General features: G+C 36.9%; 1 protein-coding gene across 2 annotated transcripts in view; it reads left to right on the top strand.

The window, feature by feature from the left end:
• LOC127878176 (ceramide transfer protein-like) overlaps positions 1–25729 on the top strand; it is a 61069-nt gene that overhangs the window by 28550 nt on the left and 6790 nt on the right. Inside the window, exons 5-12 of one of the 2 annotated variants that reach the window (XM_052424649.1) lie at positions 563–717; positions 2458–2562; positions 5302–5388; positions 5710–5781; positions 7224–7391; positions 11927–11990; positions 19003–19202; positions 22219–22342. In XM_052424649.1, the coding sequence (XP_052280609.1) occupies positions 563–717; positions 2458–2562; positions 5302–5388; positions 5710–5781; positions 7224–7391; positions 11927–11990; positions 19003–19202; positions 22219–22342 (975 nt within the window). Of the gene's footprint in view, positions 1–562; positions 718–2457; positions 2563–5301; positions 5389–5706; positions 5782–7223; positions 7392–11926; positions 11991–19002; positions 19203–22218; positions 22343–25729 lie in introns of both variants that reach the window. The other variant, XM_052424648.1, reaches the window with a different exon arrangement.

The following is a 25729-nucleotide window of genomic DNA, read 5'->3' as shown; positions in this document are numbered from 1 at the left end:
GACATCATGAAATATATATTGTGGGATGATTAGGGAGGGGGTAATACTGTATCATGGACATGTTGCATTTTTGTAAAATAGAAAAAATTACAGAATTGCAACAATAACTCATGTTATTGGGCCTCTTGCTATACTTACTAAGAAAAATGTCCATTGGACTAAGGAACCAGTGCTTTACTAGTTACATGGCTTCTTACTAGCCTTTTTTAGATTCAGTTTCAGTAAATAAAATATTGAACAAGAACTTATTGCTAAACAAACTAATGTTACCACATTCTATTTTTTCCCCAGCTTTACCATTATAACTGGACTGAGCCAAGGAGCCCAAGCTGTATTATTTTCATGACATTTTCTAGTTTTTGATCATGACATCATTCAAGATCACTAAAAAGAATGAGTTTATTAACTAAATAGGAACCAATACGTTCCTACAATTGAAAAATGCACAGTCTTAATGAGACTGGATTAGTAGCTGAAAAATGAATATTTCTGTACTTGGAAAGATGAAGTGTTTTGCATGCATGGTCTGGCAGCATGTTGATGTAGGTTTGTTTCTCGACAGCGTCCATCTTGCAGCAGCATGGCTCTCATGCGGTGGACTTCAAGGGTGAGTCGTTCACATTCAAGGCCACCACTGCAGGCATCATTGCCACCATGTCCCATTGTATGGAGCTCATGACACAGAGGGAGGAGGCCTGGAAAAAGAAGCTTGACAAGGTAAGTCAAAGAGATGCATGGTTTGCATATATATGGGACTTGCTGTGGGAAGACTGGTCTTAAACCATGTGCGTAATGTCATCCCAGACTAGTCTGTGTAGGTTGCTTTAATGGTATTTTTTCTTTGAAGGAAGTCTCTCTGGTTAGCAAAAATGGAGTTAAGGTGGATAATGTCTTCCCTGTTTAGCAGGTCAGGACTGCACAGGCTAATCTGGGAAGACACTTTACGCACTTTTCCCCCATCTCAACATATGTAAGCTTTGTAGTAAGTGCTATTGATGCTAGACGAAATGGTCAATTTAGGTTTTACCATGCATTTTTACCTTCTGATTTAGTCCAAAATAAGTTTAATGTCAAGCTCAAAGTGAGTTCAGGTCATGTAGGTGTTTTTCAGAGTGTTCAAAGCTATCATCCACGCAAGTATCCAAGCTTTGTAGCAAGCAGAAATGATGTTAGACGAAATACAACAGCATGGGTTTACCAAGAATTACAACCTTCTGAATAAGTCCAAAAGTAGGACATGTCTCATAAAAATCAAAATCATAAAAATATTGAATGTATATTAATTCAATATTTAAAGATTATATTCAGAGCTCCAGAGAGTTTCTAGGGCAATTCTGATTTTGCTCCATGATTTAAATTACGCTGTTTAATTTTCGAAAGATCGGGGGTATATTGTTTTTGGCCTGTCTGTCCGTCATTCATTCATTGTGTGTGTCCCAAAACTTTAACCAAAACTTTAACCTTCATTAAAGTTGGGTCATAACTTTTTAAATATTGTAGATAGCAACTTGATATTTTGGCATGCATGTGTATTTCATGAAGCTGCACATTTGGAGTGGTGAAAGGTCAAGGTCATTCTTCAAGGTCAAAAGTAATTAAAAAAAATCAAGGGAAGTAATTAGCTTTAAAAGGGAGATAATTTCTAAACCTGCCAAATGATATATTGAAATTTTATTTCAAAGCGGCGCAATAGGAGGCATTGTGTTGTTTTTTTAACAAACACATCTCTTGTTTACAAGCAATACTTTCATGCATGTTATTATATGAACACTCGCATCACACCCACCTGACTTGACGTTATTTTGACCTTGACTGTTACCTAATTTACGAAGACTTTTTCATATGCTCCATGGAATCAATACTGGCAACACTTCTACTGGTTGCATCCGCATTTTTTTAATGCAAAAAATTGTCTAAATTGTTTCAGATGTTTAAGATGCATTGATTAGCTATTATATTACCGGTAATCAGCAAAAAGATTGTTAAAAAATGATATCAATACAAACATGTTGATTGGTACAATTATCTGGGGGGGGGGGAAAGTTCACTGTCATATTAATGCCATTATTTAGTCTAGAACATGGTATCCATGATGCTCTCAAATGGGGTAAGTCAGTTAGAACATCCATAACTTTAAATTGTGTGCACAATTGTTGTAAATGGATTTAATTCAGCACAGAACAAGCTTTTTCTTTTGGAAAATGAACAACAGTCAAGGTCATACTTAGTATTCAAAATGCAGCTCCTTATTGTTAAAATATCTCTGCACTATTACTTCAAAAATCACTTGGCACAAAATGTTAACATTTTTGGTCAAAGGCTATCATCTGTTTTGAAAGCAGTAAATGGTGGTTATTATTAACTTCAACAAAAGCCCATATTCAATGATTACTGACTTGACATTTTTACATTTGAGCAAATATGTGTGATTGTCATGCCATGTATGTGTATGAACAGGAGTGTGAGCGGCGTAAGAAGTATGAGGAGGCCTATAGGAGCCTGCTGGAGCAGCACAACAAGCAGCAGCAGAACGCCTCACGACTCCAGGGACCAGACTTTGAGGTAAACAATAAGCCTATTGTTGCAGATGACAGCAGGTTGGGAAATGAAAGCATCTATAATGTTACATCATCACTTTTATGCTTGTTTAAACACAAACAAAATCAATCAAAATCTCACTTCACAATACTGATAGTTCTGCTTAATATTTCTAAAACTAATTGAAAATACTTGGATACTTTATATGCAGATCACATTAAGAGAGGGTAGTAAATTGTTAAGCAATGGCTAAAGTGAAATTTGTGAACTTTCTAAAAGTCTCTTATTTGTATCCTAATCTAAATGAAACTTATCAGTAACATTTGTTCTAATGATAGCTCAATTGATTTCAAAGTAGTTTAAGTCTGTTGAAAACAGGGCCCCTCAGGTCATAGTTACTTTGTATGGTTATAATTCAAAGTGGCCATCTAGTTTGCTCACTTTCATTTTTAAAAAATCAGAACATTTGTTCTAATAACATAGTGTCAAAAACAAGTCTGCCGCCTGGATACATTTTAGTTCTCAAACATTTTGAAACCTGCTCATAGGAGTGCCCGTACTGTTTGGTTGCATACATGGTTTACACATGTTTTACAGGAGGGCCCACACTCAGTGGTCACTGTATGTTCTGTACACATGGTTTACACATGTTTTCCAGGAGGGCCCACACTGTGTAGTAGCTTTATGTTCTGTATTATTATGTTTTTGTTCTGTGTACATGGTTTACAGGGCCCACACTATGTAGTAGCTTTATTTTCTTATCACATGGTTTACACATGTTTTCCAGGAGGTGCCACACTATGTAGTAGCTTTATTTTCTTATCACAAAAGTCATGGTTTACACATGTTTTCCAGGAGGGCCCACACTATGTGGTCGCTGTATGTTCTTATCACATTGTTTACACATGTTTTCCAGGAGGGCCCACACTATGTAGTAGCTTTATGTTCTGTATTATTGTCCCGTACTGGTGAAACCGGAGGGGACTTAAGGTTCGGCTCTGTCTGTCAGTCTGTCTCTCACACTTTTCTGGATCCTGTGCTAACTTTTTAAGTTCTTCATATTTTTTCATGAAATTTGAAACATGGATAGATGGCAATATGAAGATTATGCATGTCATTTCATTGTGTTCCTACGCCAAGAATTCTGGTTGCTATGGCTACAAATATATTTAAAAAAAATACTAAAAAAATACTGACAATTGTGGAGTTTCAATCGTAGGGGACCATATTGCTTGGCAATCTCTTGTTATACAAGGTTTACACATGTTTTACAGGAGGGCCCACACTATAAAGTAGATTTATGTTCTGTATACAAGGTTTACACATGTTTTACAGGAGGGCCCACACTATGAAGTAGCTTTATGTTCTGTATACATTGTTTACACATGTTTTACAGGAGGGCCCACACTATGAAGTAGCTTTATGTTCTGTATACATGGCTTACACATGTTATACAGGAGGGCCCACACTATGAAGTAGCTTTATGTTCTGTATACATGGCTTACACATGTTTTACAGGAGGACCCACACTATGAAGTAGATTTATGTTCTGTATACAAGGTTTACACATGTTTTACAGGAGGGCCCACACTATGAAGTAGCTTTATGTTATGTATACATGGCTTACACATGTTTTACAGGAGAGCCCACACTATGTAGTAGCTTTATGTTGAGTATACATTGTTTACACATGTTTTACAGGAGGGCCCACACTTTGTAGTAGCTTTATGTTCTGTATACATGGTTTACACATGTTTTACAGGAGGGCCCACACTATGAAGTAGCTTTATGTTCTGTATACATGGCTTACACATGTTTTACAGGAGGGCCCACACTATGAAGTAGCTTTATGTTTTGTATACATTGTTAACCAGGTTTTCCGAAGGAAAAAACTGGTTATTAGATTGGCGAATGCGGGCTGGCTGGCTGGCGGGCGGCGGAACTAGCTTGTCCGGGCCATAACTTTGTCGTTCATTGTGAGATTTTAAAATCATTTGGCACATTTGTTAACCATCATTAGACGGTGTGTCGCGCGAAAAAATTATGTCAATATCTCCAAGGTCAAGGTCACACTTTGAGTTCAAAGGTAAAAAAAGCCATAAATGAGCTTGTCTGGGCTATAACTATGTCATTCATTATGAGATTTTAAAATCATTTGGCACATTTGTTCACCATCATGGGACGTTGTGTCGCACGAAAGAATCATGTCAATATCTCCAATGTCAAGGTCGCCACGACTAAAAATAGATTTATTTTAAAACAAACTTACAAAGGGGGTTAATTTTGTTTGTTCATTTCAAAAGTTCAGTTTGAGTTGTCTCCCTTTATCAGATTTTTTTTCACAATGAAAACCTGGTTTTGTGACAATTTTGTCCCTTGTTTACACATGTTTTACAGGAGGGCCCACACTATGAAGTAGCTTTATGTTCTGTATACATGGCTTACACATGTTTTACAGGAGGGCCCACACTATGAAGTAGCTTTATGTTCTGTATACATGGCTTACACATGTTATACAGGAGGGCCCACACTATGAAGTAGCTTTATGTTCTGTATACATGGCTTACACATGTTTTACAGGAGGGCCCACACTATGAAGTAGCTTTATGTTCTGTATACATTGTTTACACATGTTTTACAGGAGGGCCCACACTATGTAGTAGCTTTATGTTCTGTATACATGGCTTACACATGTTTTACAGGAGGGCCCACACTATGAAGTAGCTTTATGTTCTGTATACATTGCTTACACATGTTTTACAGGAGGGCCCACACTCTGTGATCAAGGAGGATGAATTCTTTGATGCCATTGATGCATCCCTTGACAAACTGGAAAAGGAGGAGGAAGATGTAATGTATCTTCAATGTTATTGCAGGGAACAATCATCACTTACTATTGTTATTGGATTTTGTATTGCAGTAGTGTTTTGCCTTTACTTAATAAAATTTACATTCTCTTCAGTGTTATAAACAAAACATTTGACTATTTTCATAAATATTTTTATTGTTTCCAATATGTTATTTTTGGTATTGGTAACATTACCACAAGTTTTGTGAGATAATTTTCGATAAAAAAGGCCAGGAATAAAGAATACATTTCTGATAATGTTCATCTATAATTAAATGTCTTTATTTATTAGGAAAACTGTGCATGTGTGTTTGTTTCAGAAGCGTCAGGGAAAAGTGACGTCCAGACCTCCTCCTAAAATCTCACTCTCTCCTGACAATAGGTTCTACGAGGAGGTATGTTAAGGTCTGGTGTACAGTAGCATTGTACATTTAAAATACGTTTGTGCAGGTATGCTGAGATCGCCCTGTTGGTTGATTGATCAGTCGTTTGGTCTGTCACACTGCAGGCGTGAGAATTGTCCACGGGTTTGTGAAATTCCTCAGATCTTTGTGTGTTCAAGATAGATATTAATTCAAATAGAATTTGTGTTTGCCTGAGCTTCAATCATTTTTTTTTGTTCTATGTATCAAACATTATTTAATTGGTCACTTTCCTTAAGAAGAAGACTAGTGTGGTTTATATGAATTTCTTACCTGATAATGTTACTGGAATTTAGTTATTCATATATGTTTACAAATATGTTGTTTATTATACCCCCACAAAGAAGTTTAGGGGGGTATATAGGAGTGAGCTTGTCTGTCGGTTGGTCTGTCTGTCGGTCCGTATTAAGTGTCCGCTCTCTAATTCAAGAAGTTTTAATCCGATCTTCACCAAACTTGGTCAGAAGTTGTATCTAGATAATATCTAGGCCAAGTTCAAACATGGGCCTTGCCGGGTCAAAAACTAGGTCACGTGGGTCACTTAGTGCGTTTTAAACATTCAGCATGTTGTCCGCTCTCTCTAATTCAAGTAGTTTTCATCAGAGCTTCACCAAACTTGGTAAGAAGTTGTATCTAGATGATGTCTAGGCCAAGTTCGAACATGGGTCATGGCAGGTCAAAAACTAGGTCAGGGGGTCACTTAGTGCGTTTTAAACATGAGCATGGTGTCCGCTCTCTCATTCAAGTAGTTTTCATCCGATCTTCACCAAATTTGGTCAGAAGTTGTATCTAGATGATGTCTAGGTCAAGTTCGAATATGGGTCATGCCGGGTAAAAACTAGGTCACTGGGCTACGTTTTACACATTCAGCATGGTGTCTGCTCTTTCATTCAAGTAGTTTTCATCCGAGCTTCGCCACACTTGGTCAGAAGTTGTATCTTGATGATGTGTAGGTCAAGTTCGAACATGGGCCATGCAGGGTAAAAAACCAGGTCACGGGGTCACTTAGTGCGTTTTAAACATTTAGCATGGTGTCCGCTGTTGTTTTTTTTTAAGACAACATGCAAAATATTCTGTGTCAATGTGGCATGTGGGGGTATTCATCACGTCTGTGACAAGGCTCTAGTTATATTTAAAAGTACAAGACGTAAATTGTATGTATGTTCTAATTGTTTAATTATGCAAATTTTGGATACTTCAATTATTGTACATATGTACTTAGTGTCATGATCTAGTAGGTCAGTTTTCTGCTAAATGGTAGATCTACAGCCGGTTACAAAGGAAATGAATTCAAAATTTAAGTATATATAAAATTTAATAGAAACATTACTGTTTTTTGTTAGTTTTTTTTCTTGACAAAATGACAATGAATGTTGTAGTTTGTATACAATTTGATCGGTGTATTTTATATTCAGATCAACCGTGTAGTGAACACACACATACAGCAGATGTATGAGACAACTACAGATGGCAAGGATGTGTGGGAGTGCATAGCAGAGGAGGGGGAGCTGAAGGTGTTCAAGCGAAATCTCGAAGTGGACGGCATTGTCCTGGACCCCCTCAAGGCTGTACACACAGTCACTGTAAGAGCTACTCTCATATGCACACCCTCTCGTCCTAGCCTTTCTCTAAAAGCTAGTCAAGACCCATCATTCTCACAAGCATGCCAGCAAAAGTTTAAACCGAGATTTTTCTATTTTATTACACCCCTTCAGTGGATAAAATTCCACTTGTCGGTTCGTATTGATGAGTCAAATCTTGAAAGGACGATTGAATTTCCCAAAAGCTCTTGACCTACAGGATGATTGAAAATTGTCTGTTGTTAAAACATTTATTTTCTGACTAGTAAGACTCTTTTTCATTGAATTTAACACACATATTTGTTCCAAAAGTAGAACTCAAATCAACCCAAAGTTGTCTTTGCAAATTTCATGCAGAAGGTGTGAGACTGTGTCCTGAGTAGATATTTGTTTTTAGCTCACCTGATTGCTCACGTGAGCTTTTCTGACCGGTCTTTGTCCGTCGTTTGTCCGTCTGTTCGTAAACATTTGCTCGTAAACACTCTAGAGACCACATTCCTTGTCCCATCTTCATGAAACTTGGTCAAAAGCTTTGCCCCAATAAAATCTCGGCCCAGTTCGAAACTGGGTTGTGCCGGGTCAAAAACTAGGTCACTAGGTCAAAAAAAAGAAAAACCTTGTAAACACTGTAGGAGTCACATTTTATGTTCAATCTTCATGTAACTTTGTCAAAATGTTTGTCTTAATGATATCTTGATTGAGTTCAAAAGTGGTTCCTGCATGTTGAAAAACATGGCCACCAGTGGGCGGGGCAGTTTTCCTTATTTGGCTATAGAGAAGCCTTGTTAACACTCTAGAAGTTACAATTTTTGCCCAATCATCATGAAAGTTGGTCAAAACATTGGTTCAATTGATGTCTCGGACGAATTCGAAAATGGTCGAGATCGGTGAAAAAACATGGCGGCCAGTTGGCGGCGCATTTTTCTCTATATGTATATAGTGGCAGTTTTCCCTATTTGGCTATAGGAAACCTTGTAAACATTCTAGAAGTCACAATTTTTGCCCAATCATCATGAAAGTTGGTCAAAACATTGGTTTTATTGATATTTTGGACAAGTTTGAAAATGGTCGGGATTGGTGAAAAAACATGGCTGCCAGTGGGCGGGGCATTTTTTTCTACATGTATATAGTGAAAACATGTGAACACAGTAGAAGTCACATGTTTGGCCCAATTTTCATGAAATTTGCTCAGAACATTTGTTTCCTTGATACGAGAGTTGAGTTCAAAAATGGTTCTGGTCAGTTGAATAACATGGCTGCTGGGAGGGGGGCAGTTTTCTCATTATGACCCCCCCCCCCCCCCCCCCCCTTCGAAGAAGAGGGGGTATATTGTTTTGCTCATGTCGGTTCGTCCACCAGATGGTTTCCGGATGATAACTCAAGAGCGCTTAGATGATTCCTATTGATTTTCAGGTCACTAGGTCAAAGGTCAAGCTCACGATGACCCGAAATAGTAAAATGGTTTCCGGATGATAACTCAACAACACTTATGCCTAGGATCATGAAACTTCATAGATACATTGATCATGACTCGCAGATGACCCCTATTGATTTTCAGGTCACTAGGTCAAAGGTCAAGGTCACGGTGATCCAAAGCAGTAAAATGGTTTCCGGATGATAACTCAATAACGCTTATGCCTAGGATCATGAAACTTCATAGCTACATTGATCATGACTCGCAGATGATCCCTATTGATTTTCAGGTCACTAGGTCAAAGGTCAAGGTCAAGATGACCTGAAATAGTAAAATGGTTTCCGGATGATAACTCAAGAACGCTTACACCTAGGATCATGAAACTTCATAGGTACATTGATCATAACTCGTAGATGACCCCTATTGATTTTCAGGTCACTAGGTCAAAGGTCAAGGTCGGGGTGACCTGAAATAGTAAAATGGTTTCTGGGTGATAACTCAAGAACGCTTATGCCTAGGATCATGAAGCTTCATAGGTACAATGATCATGACTCGCAGATGACCCCTATTGATTTTCAGGTCACTAGGTCAAAGGTCAAGGTCATGGTGACCTGAAATAGTAAAATGGTTTCTGGATGATAACTCAAGAACGCTTATGCCTAGGTTCATGAAACTTCATAGGTATATTGATAATGACTCGCAGATGACCCTATTGATTATCAGGTCACTAGGTCAACGGTCAAGGTCACAGTGCCAAAGAACGTATTCACACAATGGCTGTCAAGGTCACGGTGACTCAACTTAGATAATTGGTTTCTGGATGATAACTCAAGAATGCTTACGCCTAGGATCATGAAACTTCATAGGTATATTGATCATGACTCACAGATGAAATAATGATGAAACTTGACCAGGATGTTTGTCTGGACAATATCTAGGTCAAGTTTGAAAATTTGGTAAAGATTGAATGAACCGACTCCTCTCAGGTGAGCGAACTAGGGCCATCTTGGCCCTCTTGTTTTATGTAAACTTTGCACATGGATTATGACTGTTTACAGTCAGACTGCATCCAATGTAACTACATTGTAACTTAATCATAATGTGGAATATGGGGTACAAGCCAAAAGACTGCGTTATAAACATATCCTTGTTGTAAGTTCTGAGCTCATCTATTGCCATGTTGTGTAGTCATTTGCCAATACATGCACATAAACCCTACCATACGATAGCTGTATACATACCTCTTTTTAATGTGCATATCTATATCTGATAATCCAAAATTATTGCATCATCAATTAAAAAAAAAATTCTAGCTATTGATGATAATGTTCTCAAGAATTTCATAAACACAAACATACGCCATTTTTTAGAAGTGCAGAGTATACAGTGCATTATGGGACATTGTTCATTTGGCATTGTTCAGACTTAATTAAAACAACCAATGGAAGAATGAATTTAAATTTGGATTGAATGCAAGATAATACAAGATTATGTTTTATTGCTTTTTACGCATTCATGCAAGAAAATGCTCTTGGGGACTTTGTAAAAAACAGGCAAATATGAAAATGAATTTCTGTTAAAAAATTTATCATGTGTTTGAATGTATCTGAATTGCCCAGATTTCTTATTTAATTTCTCTTTGCTTGATACATTTTCAATTGCATTTTAGGAGACAATAATTAAATACATTTTTTAAATAAATAACAATTAAATGAAACATGCCATGTTAAAGACCCACTGGTGTTTTATTGGATTCCGCATTATAAAGAAGCGGGTTATACTGGATTTATAATGTATTGGTTGTTTAGAGCATTATCTAACCGTGGGGTGATTTTTTTGTAAACAACATAAATTCTCTCTGCTTAATGTCAGACAGTCAGAATTTCATCAGCAAAATGTCAGAGATAAAAAAGTTGAAAAGGCCACAACATGCTGTTCGCAAAATATTTGTAAAGATATATGAATTCTTTTTGTCGTGTAGTAACATGCTTCACTGCTTAAACTGGAGATTACATTGGCATAAACCAACAACTTAATCCACTTTTCTGTTTTGAAAGACATGACATATTTGTGACCAGATGTCCTGGATAATAAGTCATATCAGACCCTTAAAATATTTATTGTTTACACATAATTAAAAGGCACTCTTCCTGCAAGACTAGTGCAGTTTTGACATATTTGTGTCCCCTGGCCTTTTCCTTTGATTCTGGAATCACCATGGACATCTGCTTGTTTGTCTGTTTACAAAATCTGTCCATATATACACATTTGTCCAATTAAAAGCTCATAAACTTTTTAACATATGAACGCAATATCCTTGATTGCCTTAAGTTGGCAATCCAAACTTTTTCTTGCATCAGACAATGCATCGTGGAAAACAAAGCAAGTACTCTTCAATAAAGATAAATATCACAAATGCATTATTTCATCGATTGGCTAAGAAAGTAGTGCCATATTTGATTAAACCAATCAGAAAGCAGATTAAAATTAAAGTTTGATTCGTACTCTTTAAATTTCAAGAAATTTGATATTTGTCCCCATTTTTGTTTTTGCATTTTTGACAATTCATTCTACAATTTTGTGTATGCAACATCGATTGCAACAAAACTTATTTTTGATGCAAGATTTGTGGAAATAAAGCGATAAAATTACAAGGCTTCCAAATGATACAGCTTGCATCTGTTGTTTTCTACATAATATTTTGTTGTGATAGTTGCCCTCTGTAGTGGCTTACGCTAAATTTGTGATGTTCATTTATGTGAGTCAAATTTTAGTCTGTACTTGCCAAGTGTCCTCTGCAATATAAATGCCTTGTAGTGCATCTATTCGAAAACTAACTGATTCTGACTAATGTGACAAGAAAAAGTATATTGAACTGTCGCAGCTTAATTTTATTATTGATTGAAAGTTGTTTTAGTATTTTTAATTTAAATAGTATAGATATAACCAAGGCTCAGATAAAAGAATAAGCCACTGTTATTAAAACATATAAGTTGGGGTCTGAAAGGTTTCACTTACGGGTTTGATGCAGACTTTCTTATCTATATTTTGTGTACATTATCATTGCTTGCTGGCTGGGCCTGCCAAGGTATGTCTGATGTCAGGCTCTTTCGGTTTGTTGCAGGGTATAACTGGCCACGAAGTGTGCTCACATTTCTGGAATATCAAATACAGAATGGATTGGGAAGGTAAGCATCTCTTTACTGTATTACTGTACATTGACTAGAACTAATGTATTCATAATGTGTGTCTGTTGTGTGCAGTATGTTAAATAGTAATTCTCAGTAACCTTATTCAACTATGCCCTTAGAGATGGCTTGGTAAATTGGTATTTTGATATTTGTCAATCTGCCCACAATTTGTTTTCACTCTTTAAGAAGAGAGAAGAAGTTTTTGTCTGATCCATTTCATCAAATTGTTTGGGCATACTATGTATTATCATACCTTGCATTGATATCTGCCTGATATAACGTTGCCTGATATATTTTTTTATATCATGGTCAACAGGAAGTTCTTATATCAGTCAATGTTTGGAGTTACGTGGGATTTGCAATAAAGCCAACAATTTCTATCAACATGAATCAGGTTCAACAAAACAAACAATTTGATACCAAGAACATAATATTTTATTCTAGTTAAAAGTCATAAATCACAAAAACGTTTATTTTTTTAAAATCCCTCACTACAGAAGTTAAATGACGTCATCAATGGGACAATAAATCTTAAATATCGATATAAGTCATTGCACTCGCAAGTTTTGCACAGAAAGTCAAGACAAATGATTACTGTATACTAATCCTCAACTATTTAAACAAACGATTTAACACGCTTATGTCAATATTGACAGTTGACACCATCATCAAAATGTCAATTTCAATACACATCTCAAAAATGGCGTCCCCAAACTATTAGGTGAAGTGTGTTCTTTGATTAAATATGTTGCTGCAGTCCATTCCTATCTCCAATTCAAGACATTTACAATTAAAGCAGGTGTACTCTTCCCATTCGTAGTGCAAACAACTTTTTTTGCTCTATATGATGTTTAAAATAAGCGATTATTCGTGTCGTCTTTTCCAACACTGTTGCTACATATATGTCAACGTGTAAAAGCCGGATCAGCAAAATCAGCTGGGATACGTACATTTTAAATATAAAAAATGGATTGTTTTGCAGATTTTTAGGAAAATGTGGTACGATAAACAGAAAAACAGGTTACTGTCCCATCATTTTGTAATATTTCAGGCTCGGCACGAATAAAATAATGGCTCAGCAAGCCTCGCCGTTATATTATTCTAAGCCTCGCCTGATATATTACAAAACGCTGGGACAGTAACCTGTTATTCTCTATATATCATGTTCCTATCTCAACTGAGTGTGACTTGCTGTTAGAATAGATGGCTGTCGGTTATTGTGGATCCTGTCATTTACAATTTACTTCAAAGTAAATATGTTTGGTGGATTTTTACAAAACTTAACTGTAAGGTTCTTGAGATGACTGTCTGTCAAAGTTAGTCAAATGTTTATATTCCACTGCATATGTGACAAAACAGATATAAAATTGAAACTTTTTTCTCTTCTTGTTAATGATATATGTAACATCGTGTAGTGGTTCCCTACACACATTATTCAAATCACTCTCCTGGAGTTACTCTTCAGAGTTCACATGAGTCATAGAGCGGGTGTACCTATTTCCGAACATGTAAGCAAAAAAATCTACAGTTCGGAAACGCAACCACACTTCCGCAAATCAATGCTATTTTTAGAAACAACAACGCATACAGGACCTTTAAAAAAACATCGATTGCGTGTATGGGTCATCGTACACTATTATTTTGGGGTTATAGGAAAGGCAGTGATGTGTGCTAAATCCGAACACTGGTTTCGATTCCGAACATTGGTGGATTAAATTCCGAACACTCAAAGTGCATTCCAAAAATGTAAAATATTCAAAGAAAAGAAACAGTCAAGACTAATTTATTCCACGAACAATCAAAACAAGAACATATTTTCAACAATTTGAACAGTTGTGCACTTTCAAATTTCAACAATATTTGCATTCAAAAGGAAGTTCATCGCAAATCAACTGATTTTCTATGTCAACACATGCAAAATGAAATCTCCGGCCACAGTTAGTGCATTCAATAAAGTTGTCTTACGTCTTCGCACACGTAAAACATTTGCCGGCCTCAACTTGGACGTCGCTGTCTGATAACGAATCATTGATTTCCCGAAGAATTGCCTCCTCGTTCTCTTGTTTTCTTCTTTTCATGGTAAGTCTGCGTTGTTTTTCAGCCTTTCTTGCCTCCCTCTTTTTTCCTGTTCAGCATTTTTTCGTTTTTTTCTCTTCCTCTTTCCTTTTATTATTTTCTTCTCTTATTTTTTTTCGTTCACTTTTCTGTTGCAGTTCTTTCTCTTTCTTCTGTATCTTTTCCTGCAACAGAGAAAGATAGTTAGATCCTGTGATGGCTTTAGGCATGAGAACCCATTGGACGTTTGGCTTTTGCTTTTCGGTGGGTGACGATAATGTCGGTAATTTCAAATGCTTTGAAAAGGGAGAGTAGCCAGGTGAGTTTGTCTTATTTACTGGCGATACATCATTAGTGACCGATGGCCTGTCTAACATGCTATTTGGATTGTCTGTCTGGTTGGGCTGACTGTCCAACGGGGCGACTGACTGTAGGGGTAGTATGACAGTCGGAGTGACGGACTGGCTCGGCTGAATATCCGACGGGGCGCCTGACTGGTTGGGTAGCATTACAGTCGGAGTCACGGACTTGTTGGGCTGACTCTCCGACGGTGCGATGGCAGTCGCAGTGACGGACTGGTTGGGCTGTCTCTCCAAAGGGGCGACCGAATTATTTGTTACTAATACCGGTATGTCCACAGATTGGTCGAGTGTGGTGACAGACAGGGCGACTGGTTGGATAGGCAACGTTTCTACACGGGCGGGTGAGGCGCCAGGCTGATTATGATGGCTCACCGAAACATCATTGGCTGGTGACGACGTGAGAAGCTGCTCTCCTGAAAATATTGCACTTGGCTGGAGTTTCATTGAGTGCATCACTTTGGTCGGGTCAAGAGGGAATAGGTCGGATTCGTGGAAACCTTTCAACGCAGCGTCAACCGTTGTACTTGCAGTCCAAGCTTGCTTGAACACTCTCGCGAAATTCTGTTTCGTAACGAACTGACCAACGTTATGGGTTTGCCAATCGCGCACCGACTGCCGCCATGCTGCCTTAAGTGTGCCAAAAAATCTGAGGTCTAGAAGCTGAATCAAGTGTGATGAGTGTTCAAGTAGACAAGCTCGGTTCCATTTTCAAGGCACGTGTCTGATGCTTTCATTGTGATGTGCGTAGTATGCCCGTCTATCAATAACAACACAGGTTTCTTTACTTGGCGGGCGTTTATATCGGGTATGAAAACGTTTTTAGCCAACAAACGAAAACCTCGCAGTCCATCCAACCGTTTTCAGAATGACCAAACGCAGCTTCCTCGAAGCCATCTAAGGGGTCGAATGCGAAGCGTTGGCCAGGGTAGATTATCATTGGCGTTACGAAGTGACCAGAAGCACTTGCTGCTGCCATCATCGTCATCTGAGTCTTGTCCGAGTTGCCAAAATGATATACGACGGGGTCTCCTTTTTTTGCAACAACTTTACTATTCTTGTGTGCACACAAAGAGAACCCCGTCTCGTCTGCGTTGTAGATTCTACTAGGATCAAGCAGCAGCGTTCATCTTTGAGCTCATCCTTAACGTAGCGTTCAAATTCGGCAAACCAACGCTGAATTTTCTCTGTAGTGATGACGGCCCGCTCCATTCCTGATTGGATAGTTGTGCGGACGGACAAATACGGATGACGCTTAAAAAACCCACGCAACCATTGCCGTCCCGGTTTGTTTTCGAGAAAAGGGTTTTTTCTGCCAGCGTCATTGATAATCTTCTGGACAACCGTACACAGCTCATGTCTCGACCGTAGCCAACCCTACTCATATGGCCCACCCAGTTGGCAATTCGTTGCTCTTCGTCAGCACTGAGGACGGTCTTCGCACCGATATGGTCAGTTGCGTACTTCCCACGGACACGATCATGGAGTGTTGTTTTGGGTATTTTATACGTTTTGGAAACCTGGCCAAGCGTCATTGTACCCAATTTTATTATTTCGACTGCGCGACCAACCACTTCTGGGTCGTACTTTTTACGTTTTGCTTGTAATTGACGACTCATAATATCTAAAATAAAACGAATTCATTTGTAAAGACATTAGCCTTTTATTTTAAGTTTAGATAATTTATAAAACAATATTCTTGTAAGTTTTTGCTTTATTGCAGTAAACTTCAATGATAAACACTTAAAAAAAATTCGTTCGGAATAATGAACATCGTTTAATATATCGGTTGTAATTCCGAACACTTGATTTTTGCCTTTTTTGTTTGTGGAAGCTATAAATAGAACATACACACTAGTTGAGAAATGCCCAACTAACAATAGAATAGCAAAACCTGATCGGGGAAATACTTAAATGACGTCATGTAACCTTAGGAATTAGTGAAGGTGAAATTGAGATTTGCATAATTCAACTCACTTGACTGATTGATGAAACGACTTTCCGAGATTCTTCAAAATTTAAACATCGTTGCCGCTCAAACATGGACGAAACGGAAAGAGTTAAGTTATGATGTCATAAATATGTCATATGTCAGAGTTCATGCTTGAATTATATTGTTTTTAAATGTTTAAATTTTCGTTCGGAATTAGACGCTGTTCGCAAATAGGTACACCCGCTCTATAGACTTAAAGAAGCAATTTAATTTTAAAATAACTGAAACCTCATGTTCTAGAGCTGAGATATTTGGTAAGTGAAATGAAATAATGGTATTGTACAAAGTTTGCTGAGATCATGCAACTCTGGTCAAAATTGGCAACTGGAGACATTTATTTATACTTTTTTTCGCCAATTACAGAAGACATTTGTTTGTTTTCTGTTTATTACTAAAGTGGAAAAATAAAAATACAATGGCTCTGGGAAATATATTATAAATTTACCACTTTACTGAAAAAAATAATTCATGGTATTACCTTGAAAGCAAACAAAATTCTGTATTAGCTCACTTGAACACTAAGTACTCAAGGTTTCAAGGTGAGCTACCGTAACCACCATATGTACAGGGGCGTACAGTGTCAGGTGTGGCATGTGTTGTCAACTTTTAGCTTGTTACCACTCTAGAGGCCACATTTTTCATCCAATCTTGATATAAGTTTGCCACAATTTTCTTTTAGACAATATCCATGCCAACTTCAAATTTGAGTCAAGTGTCTACAAAATAGGTTACATGTCAAATCTAAGTAAAACCTTGTTACCCCTATAGAGGCCACATCTTTAACTCAATCTGGAGGACTGGTCAGAATGTGTAAGAAGACAATGACTAAGCCAGGTTCCTATCTGGCTCATGTGCCTTCAAAAACTAGTTCATTAGGTCAAATCTTAGAAAAACCTTGTAATCACTCTAGAGGCCACATTTGTGAACCAATTTTGATGCAACTTTGTTAGAATATTTATCTTAATATTTTCGGGGCCGAGTTCCAATCTCAGGTCAAAGGTCATATTGGCTATAAACAGTTTGTCCAGGCTGTAGTTTTCATTCATCACTCAAGTTTAACTTACCACATATTACTTCCTAGAAGAAACTGAGTGTCAGGTGTGTAACCTGTCCTTTTCTCAAATTTGACCATAAACAGCTTGTGTTTGATATAAACGGCGTTTTAAAAGACAAAAGTGGAGTGTGGGGCTATCCATACTCTATGGAAACAATATTTTCTGCATTCTGAAAAAAGTCTTATTTGATTTATACTTAGCAGATAATCAAAAGTTATTGTGTATTTAATATGTTCAATCAAACTTTTTAATAATCCAGGGTGAGTGCGTAATTTTATTATAATCAAACAATGAATGAAAACTTCACTCAGATAAGATCTATTAATTTACGAAACAATTATGCGTTAATTGTGGGACAGTTGTGAATAAGTTAACGAAACCACACCTTCATCCAATAAAAAAATATACCATGTGAAGTTGAACAATAACGATTGGTTAAAGGCGTATCCAAGTTATAATTTTTGATTGGTCAGAAGTAGTTTGTAGCATAAACGTTGTGCATATCATTATCGGATAATTATTTTAGGCGTGACACAATAAAGACAAATGATCAAAAGGATGCCAACACGACACTTAACACTTTAATCTTAGTCAAAAGGCCGAGAAGCGATAATTGGTGGCATTAAGACACCTGCACCTGTTGACAGTTTGTATTTACACGGATTAACTTTAAATGGGTACAAGGGTCAGCGGCTCGATTTTCTATTGTTCTTAGTAAACTACGTACGATGTATCAACACAACTAATTGCTATGTATAATATTCGCAACTTTACCATATGTCACAAATGTTTAATATTTACGAAGTTGTTTTTACGTGTTTTTATTTGGACTTATTACGAAGATTAATGAAATAAAAAACAATGTAAACATGAGTATTTTGTTATCGGCGGACATTTAAGTAAAAGACGAGTCCGCCTTACCGTAAACAGTCATATCATTCCACCGCTCCGGAGATTTTTTACTTAAAAAACAGCCCAGAAATATGGATTTATTATATTTTTATTTAGTACCTCATCCATAAGTCAAGTTGACTTTTAAGGTCAATTTTGGGAGCGTTTTTAGGTCGACTTATGGCCGCGAATGTATGGTAGGTAAAAAGTTACTACCGGTAGTCATACAACTTTCAAATACTTTAAAATTTATGCCATTGAAATCATGCAAATTTGTACCATGCTCATTGAAGTGCTTCTGCAGTAACTTATTTAATAGATTGGCAACTGTGATCTGACACTACAGTGAAGATGTGTGTGGTATGTATCCTCAGTAATTTGGCATGTGGCACAACTGTAGTTTATATGTACTGCATTCTGGGAAAATTAGGCTCAAGGCATGTGTGTTAAGTGCTGGCTCTGGACAAAAGTTCCACCTTGACAGGATTTTCATTTGGAAAAGGCCTTCCTTTAAACAAAAAATACCATAAAAGCGAAAAGTGTTGTCTCTGATTAGCCTGTGTGAGCTGCGCTAGCTAATCTGAGAAAACACTAAATGTCCATTCATGAAGCAAAGTTTTCTCAGAATTCAGTCTTAATGTTTGGTCCTTTGTTAGTTACTCTGGACAGCAGCTCAGTGGTGGAGTGGCTCTCAGAGGACACGTTTTTGTGCCACAACATCATCAAGCGAGTGTGGCCGGCCTCACAACGGGACGCCCTGTTCTGGACCCACATTCGCCACGTGCAGGGCGACACGGATGAGGAGCCAGACCTCTGGATTGTTGTCAACTACTCTTCTTCACATGAAAAAATTCCTGTAAGTTATGCAACATGAGCTTCATTATTCCCCCATAAATGAAGAAAGTCTGCATGGAGATATCTATGTGCTCAATTTGAATAGGTGAATGAAACAATATTGGGACTTATTTTACTAATACTCAAGTTGTGCACCTACTAGCCGTGGTGGGGGTATTTTCATCTTTGATGACTGTTCTAGTTTTCGCTATTTTGGTTTGCTTTGATATTTTATTTAAAGAAGCTGAATCTGTATCGCTCTGAAATGTGTATGAATGTCTCGTTTAAAAAAATAAAATAAAAAATTGGGCACTTTTTCACAATCTACAGAACATGACAAAAAAGCTTTCACTCTTTTTGGCTTTGTTGAATTACATTTTAAAGCCTCATTTACACTCAAAATCAACGAATATTTAGTAAAATAAAGTTTATCCATAAAAAATCAGTGTTCCTTAAATCAATAACCAAAATTTCATACTAGATGTGGTATGGTAACATAGGTTTATCGAGATACAAAATGGTCATTTTTAGCTCGGCGTTTTCAGAGAAAACCCGAGGTTTTGTCATAGCCAGCTCGTCGTCTGACGTCCGCCGTCCGCGTCGTGCTAAAAACTTAACATTGGCTCTAAAATCAAAGTGCTTCCACCTACAACTTTGAAACTTCATATGTAGATGCACCTTGATGAGTTCTACACGCCACACCCATTTTGGGGTCACTAGGTCAAGGTCACTGTGACCTCTAAAAAAAAAAAAGCTGACAAGCTTTCATTTATTCAAAACTGCACCCATAGCCGAGCGTGGCACCCGTTATGCGGTGCTCTTGTCAGTGTTTGTGTGACAACGTATTCCATTTTAATTTCGGGCAAAAATATCCAAACATTTACGATAGGACGCCAGATTGGCTTCGGGCAGTGTGGAAACCTGGTGCTTTTCATGAGAACTACATCGTGCTCCAGACACTGCCCTAAGCCAATCTAGCGGTCACTCGTAAATGTTTGGATATTGTAGCAGGAAGTTCACATGAAATATATTGTCACACAAAAAAATAAAAGAGCATTTTGTATCTAGTTAAATCTATGTATAGGTATCTTACCAGACCCCATCTAGCATTGAAATTGTGGCTAATGCTTTAAGAAACATTGATTTGATATGTGTTAATTTTATTTTACGAAATATTTGTTAATTTTTAGTGTTACATGGTTTGGATTTAAATGCCTGCTTTGATGATAATCACTAAAGATGTTTTAGTAAACTTATATAGTATTTTTTTACAACTAGAATTGTTTGTAATGTATCTTTTGATAAGTATGTATTACAACAAGGCTATTGTACAGATTCAGCATCTTAAAGTACTGGAAAGGCATTCAATGTGAATTAAAATTGTGGCATCCTACTGAACATACCGAATTTTACTGTGTATAGCGCGCAAACATGTGTAACGCGCAGGCTGTTTTATTAATGCAAAAATGCAGAAAAAAATCTTTAAAAGAAAATTAAAACCACCAAATCGGACCAAAAATGGCTGCCATTCTACTATCGCGCAAGCCAAAAATCCGGGGCATTGTAAAGCTTAATTAAGCATTCAACATAGGAAGCGTCATTATGATTTGGAGCATGGGTTGCATAGCACTATACTTTTCTGACAATTTTGTAATTTTCTAGCAACAGATTAACAGACCACCATCATTTAGTGAAAAAAGTGAGAAAATAAAAATTCATGTACACTGTTTCATTTTTCCTTGGGGAAAGCATGGGCTTTAAATTTGAATGCTGAATAAAATTTTCGTGGCGCATAGGAGACAGGGCTACAGTACTTGAGATACATGTATGTCAGTATTGACGTAAAAATGGCAGTCTATTATGTTGGACAAGTTGGGTTATTGTTTTTCGCACTACAAAGGCATGAATGTGATGAACAATGAAGGCGCCAAAAACCTGGACCAAACTGGAAAACACTTAGGAAGTCCCTGTTCACACCTACGGTTACCTGCAAAAAAGACTAAATACTTTTACCAGTCTGACATAAGCTGCCTAATCGGACCGAAAATGGCAATTGAAGTGCACAAACACAGACAAATAAATGTTCCCATACTTTATTTAACATTATATTTTTTGTAAATAACTAATGCAACCCAGTTCATATCTGCCGTTGCCGACTTTTTGTTGTTTCTACAACGGCCCCTTCAATCTGTAAGATCATAGGTTGTAGTTTTCTGGAATAAAAAAATGGCGGCTGTTATGAATATTTACGATTATGACATTATTTTTTTGCAATTAAGCAGCCAGGATAGCGTTGTATCAATGTTAACGCGCACAAACTTTTTTATTTGAAATTTGGAGGTAAAAAACAGCGCGCTATACGAGGGAAAATACGGTATATGTGGCTGGGGATGAGATTTTAAGCTGTCTGGTCAAAAAATGGCTTTCTGTTTTGGGCATATTACATGTATTAATAATATATAAGACAAATCGAAATTTGTTTCACACACAATGCTGAAGATTTGCTTAGTTTTGGCATGTATATGGTTGGCCTTGAGACCTTTTTGGGACAGTTTGTTTTAAGGGCAATTTTATTAAATAATTTGATGTGAATTAATCATTTTGTGACTGTAGTAATACTCAACACAATGATTTATTAAATGGTTTAGGCAATTAAATACAAAAGTGAGCAGACCATATAAAAACAACATCAGAATAATATGTTGCCACAAACAACTTTGTTTTCATAATTATTTATTTTTACTTCAAAGCACACCTATACAAAAATAGTTATTGTCAGCTAACATATTGAAAAGCTTTTTTACACAAGTCATTTTATTTTATCAAGTCCAAACTATCGTGAAATTCACCAAGGCCAAATGTTGAAAATCAAGGTCACAATTGTAGGTCAAGGATAAAATAAAAGTAATCAAATCAGACTTTTGTTTTATCTTGACCCTAAAAACAAAACAACTTTAACAGATATATCTTTGTGGTAATGTCAATTTTGTTTGCCTAATTTGAATGTCTGAATTTTATCACATCTGTGTATGTTTCAGTCCAACAAGTATGTTCGTATTGGAATGAATGTTGCAATGGTGTGTCAGACCATTATTGAACCCCCCGTGGATGGTAAAATAACACGCGACAACATCAAGTGTAAAATATCATATACTGCTGAAGGTATTATATTATTTCTTGAATATAGTTCTGTATTTGTTGAGTTTGTGAATCTTTATGTATGCCTTTTCAAAGAAAATATTATAATAAATAAGGGGTTTTGACCAGAATTTCAACCAAATATAATTTAGTTTCAGTTCAGGTAAATGTCTTCCAATCATGAAAATAGCAATGGGTTGAAATGTGTATTGCGCAACTATCATCACCTGCAAAGTCATACAGATGATGAAATAGATGTTATGCACTGTTGTAAAGCTTGATCCACTAAAAAGATTAGAAACCCCTAGTATCAAGATTTTTTCATGAAAAGAAATCCTTTCATTTCCTTTTATTTGATAAAATCAACCTATTAGTTGCCATCATTTTTTGCCCACCTGAGCACAACGTGCTCATGGTGAGCTTATGTGATTGCTTTTTGTTCGTTGTCCGTTGTGTGACATCAACATTTGCCTTGTTCACTCTCTAGAGGCCACATTTATTGTCCAATCTTCATGAAATTTGGTCAGAAGATTGGTTTCAATGATACCTTGGATGAGTTTGAGAATGGTTACGTTTGCTTGAAAAACATGGCTGCCAAGAGGCGGGGAATTTTTCCTGATATGGCTATAAATGGCTATAGTAAAACCTTGTTAACACTCTAGAGGCCACATTTATTTTCCAATCTTCATGAAACTTGCTCAGATGATTTGTCCCAATGATATCTTGGATGAGTTCAAAAATGGTAACCTTGGCTTGAAAAACATGGCTGCCAAGGGGCGGGGCATTTATCCTTATATGGCTATAGTAAAATCTTGTACACTTTCTAGTTTGCTCAATCTTCATGAAATTTGGTCAGAACATTGGTTTCCTGTGTAGTAAAGTTTGGTTTTATTATGTCAATATTATGTGACATTAACTGTGTTAATGTAATTTTTCATAACACAGAATTTTCATAGTTAACATAACTGTTTTAGTTATTAACACTTATGATAAGCCTTTCAACTAAGAGATAACTGAAAGAAAGACAACAGGTACATGATTTTGCAGTATTTATGCAGTATTTATTTCCCTTGATTAACCTGGTTCAGTAATCTATTCTTAGTTCTGCTCTGGAATTTGGGAAGATATTGATCATTGATAAATGCACTGTTCTGAGGGAAAATTGACTACTCTGCCATTGATCTCTTCTGAACTGTATAAAATAAGCTGTTTTGGCTGATTAAGACACCTCTTGATGCTTTCTTGAAAAGTTAACAGCTCTTGAAAAAGGTTGGAATTTTGAAATAATTAAACTCTAAATTATTTTCAACACCAGCATCAAGACATTTTGGCATTATTTTCTAAATTCTTCTTATTATTTAGATTATTTTTATTTGGCATTTTCTAAATTAGAAAGACTATTCTATTTCAATAACTGTAGTAAATTTTTCTTATTAGCTCATCTATTTTTTGAAAAAAAATTATGAGCTATTGTCATCACCTTGGCGTCGGCGTCTGCGTCGGCGTCCGGTTAAGTTTTGCGTTTAGGTCCACTTTTCTCAGAAAGTATCAATGCTATTGCATTCAAACTTGGTACACTTACTTACTATCATGAGGGGACTGGGCAGGCAAAGTTAGATAACTCTGGCGTGCATTTTGACTGAATTATGTGCCCTTTTTATACTTAGAAAATTGAAAATTTGGTTAAGTTTTGCGTTTAGGTCCACTTTTTTCAGAAAGTATCAATGCTATTGCATTCAAACTTGGTACACTTACTTACTATCATGAGGGGACTGGGCAGGCAAAGTTAGATAACTCTGGCGTGCATTTTGACAGAATTATGTGCCCTTTTTATACTTAGAAAATTGAACATTTTGGTTAAGTTTTGTGTTTAGGTCCATTTTATTCCTTAAGTATCAAAGCTATTGCTTTCATACTTGAAACACTTACTAATTATCATAAGGGGACTGTGCAGGCAAAGTAATGTAACTCTGACTGGCATTTTGACAGAATTATGTGCCCTTTTTATACTTAGAAAATTGAAAATTTGGTTATGTTTTGTGTTTAGGTCCATTTTATTCCTACAGTATCAAAGCTATTGCTTTCATACTTGCAACACTTATTAACTATCGTAAGGGGACTGTGCAGGCAAAGTTATGTAACTCTGACTGGCATTTGGACGGAATTATGGGCCCTTTATACTTAGAAAATTGAAAGTTTGGTTAAGTTTTGTGTTTTGGTCCACTTTACTTCTAAAGTATCATAAATATTGCTTTCATACTTGGAACACTCGCAAACTGTCATAAGGGTACAGTAAAAGGACAAGTTGCATAACTCTGGATGTCATTTTTAGCCGGATTTTTTTCGAAAAAATCTCGGCTTATAGATTGATGTTGTCGGGCGGGCGGGGGGGCGGGCGGGCGGGCGGGGTGGCGGCGTGCTCGAAAATGTTAAAGTTCTTATTTCATGGTATAACTTTGGTATGCTTGGACCTAGAGTCTTCAAACTTGACATGAAGGTTGGCCAGGATTAACAGATGACCACTGGTCATTTCAAGGTCATTCATTTGAAGGTCAAGGTCACTGTGACCTTCAATATAAAAAATGTTAAAGTTGTTATAACTTTGGTATGCTTGGACCTAGAGTCTTGAAACTTGACATGAAGGTTGGCCAGAACTAGTTAGTAACCACTGGTCATTTCAAGGTCATTCATTTGAAGGTCAAGGTCACTGTGACCTTGAATGTAAAAATGTTAAAGTTCTTATTTCATGGTATAACTTTGGTATGCTTGGACCTAGAGTCTTCAAACTTGACATGAAGGTTGGCCAGGATTAACAGATGACCACTGGTCATTCATTTGAAGGTGAAGGTCACTGTGACCTTCAATATAAAAATGTTAAAGTTGTTATAACTTTGGTATGCTTGGACCTAGAGTCTTGAAACTTGACATGAAGGTTGGCCAGAACTAGTAAGTAACCACTGGACATTTCAAGGTCATTCATTTGAAGGTCAAGGTCACTGTGACCTTGAATGTAAAAATGTTAAAGTTGTTATAACTTTGGTATGCTTGGACCTAGAGTCTTGAAACTTGACATGAAGGTTGGCCAGAACTAGTAAGTAACCACTGGACATTTCAAGGTCATTCATTTGAAGGTCAAGGTCACTGTGACCTTGAATGTAAAAATGTTAAAGTTCTTATTTCATGTTATAACTTTGGTATGCTTGTACCTAGAGTCTTCAAACTTGAAATAAAGATTGGCCAGTACTAGAAGATGACCACTGGTCATTTCAATGTCATTCATTTGAAGGTCAAGGTCACTGTGACCTTAAATGTTAAAATGTTAAAATTGTTATAACTTTGGTATGCTTGGACATAGAGTCTTCAAACTTGACATGAAGGTTTGCAAGCACACTTAGATGACCACTGGTCATT

This window comes from Dreissena polymorpha, chromosome 4, assembly GCF_020536995.1.
Source record: "Dreissena polymorpha isolate Duluth1 chromosome 4, UMN_Dpol_1.0, whole genome shotgun sequence".
In the NCBI taxonomy this organism is placed as follows: domain Eukaryota; kingdom Metazoa; phylum Mollusca; class Bivalvia; order Myida; family Dreissenidae; genus Dreissena; species Dreissena polymorpha.
This window is presented reverse-complemented; position numbering and strand designations above follow the sequence as displayed.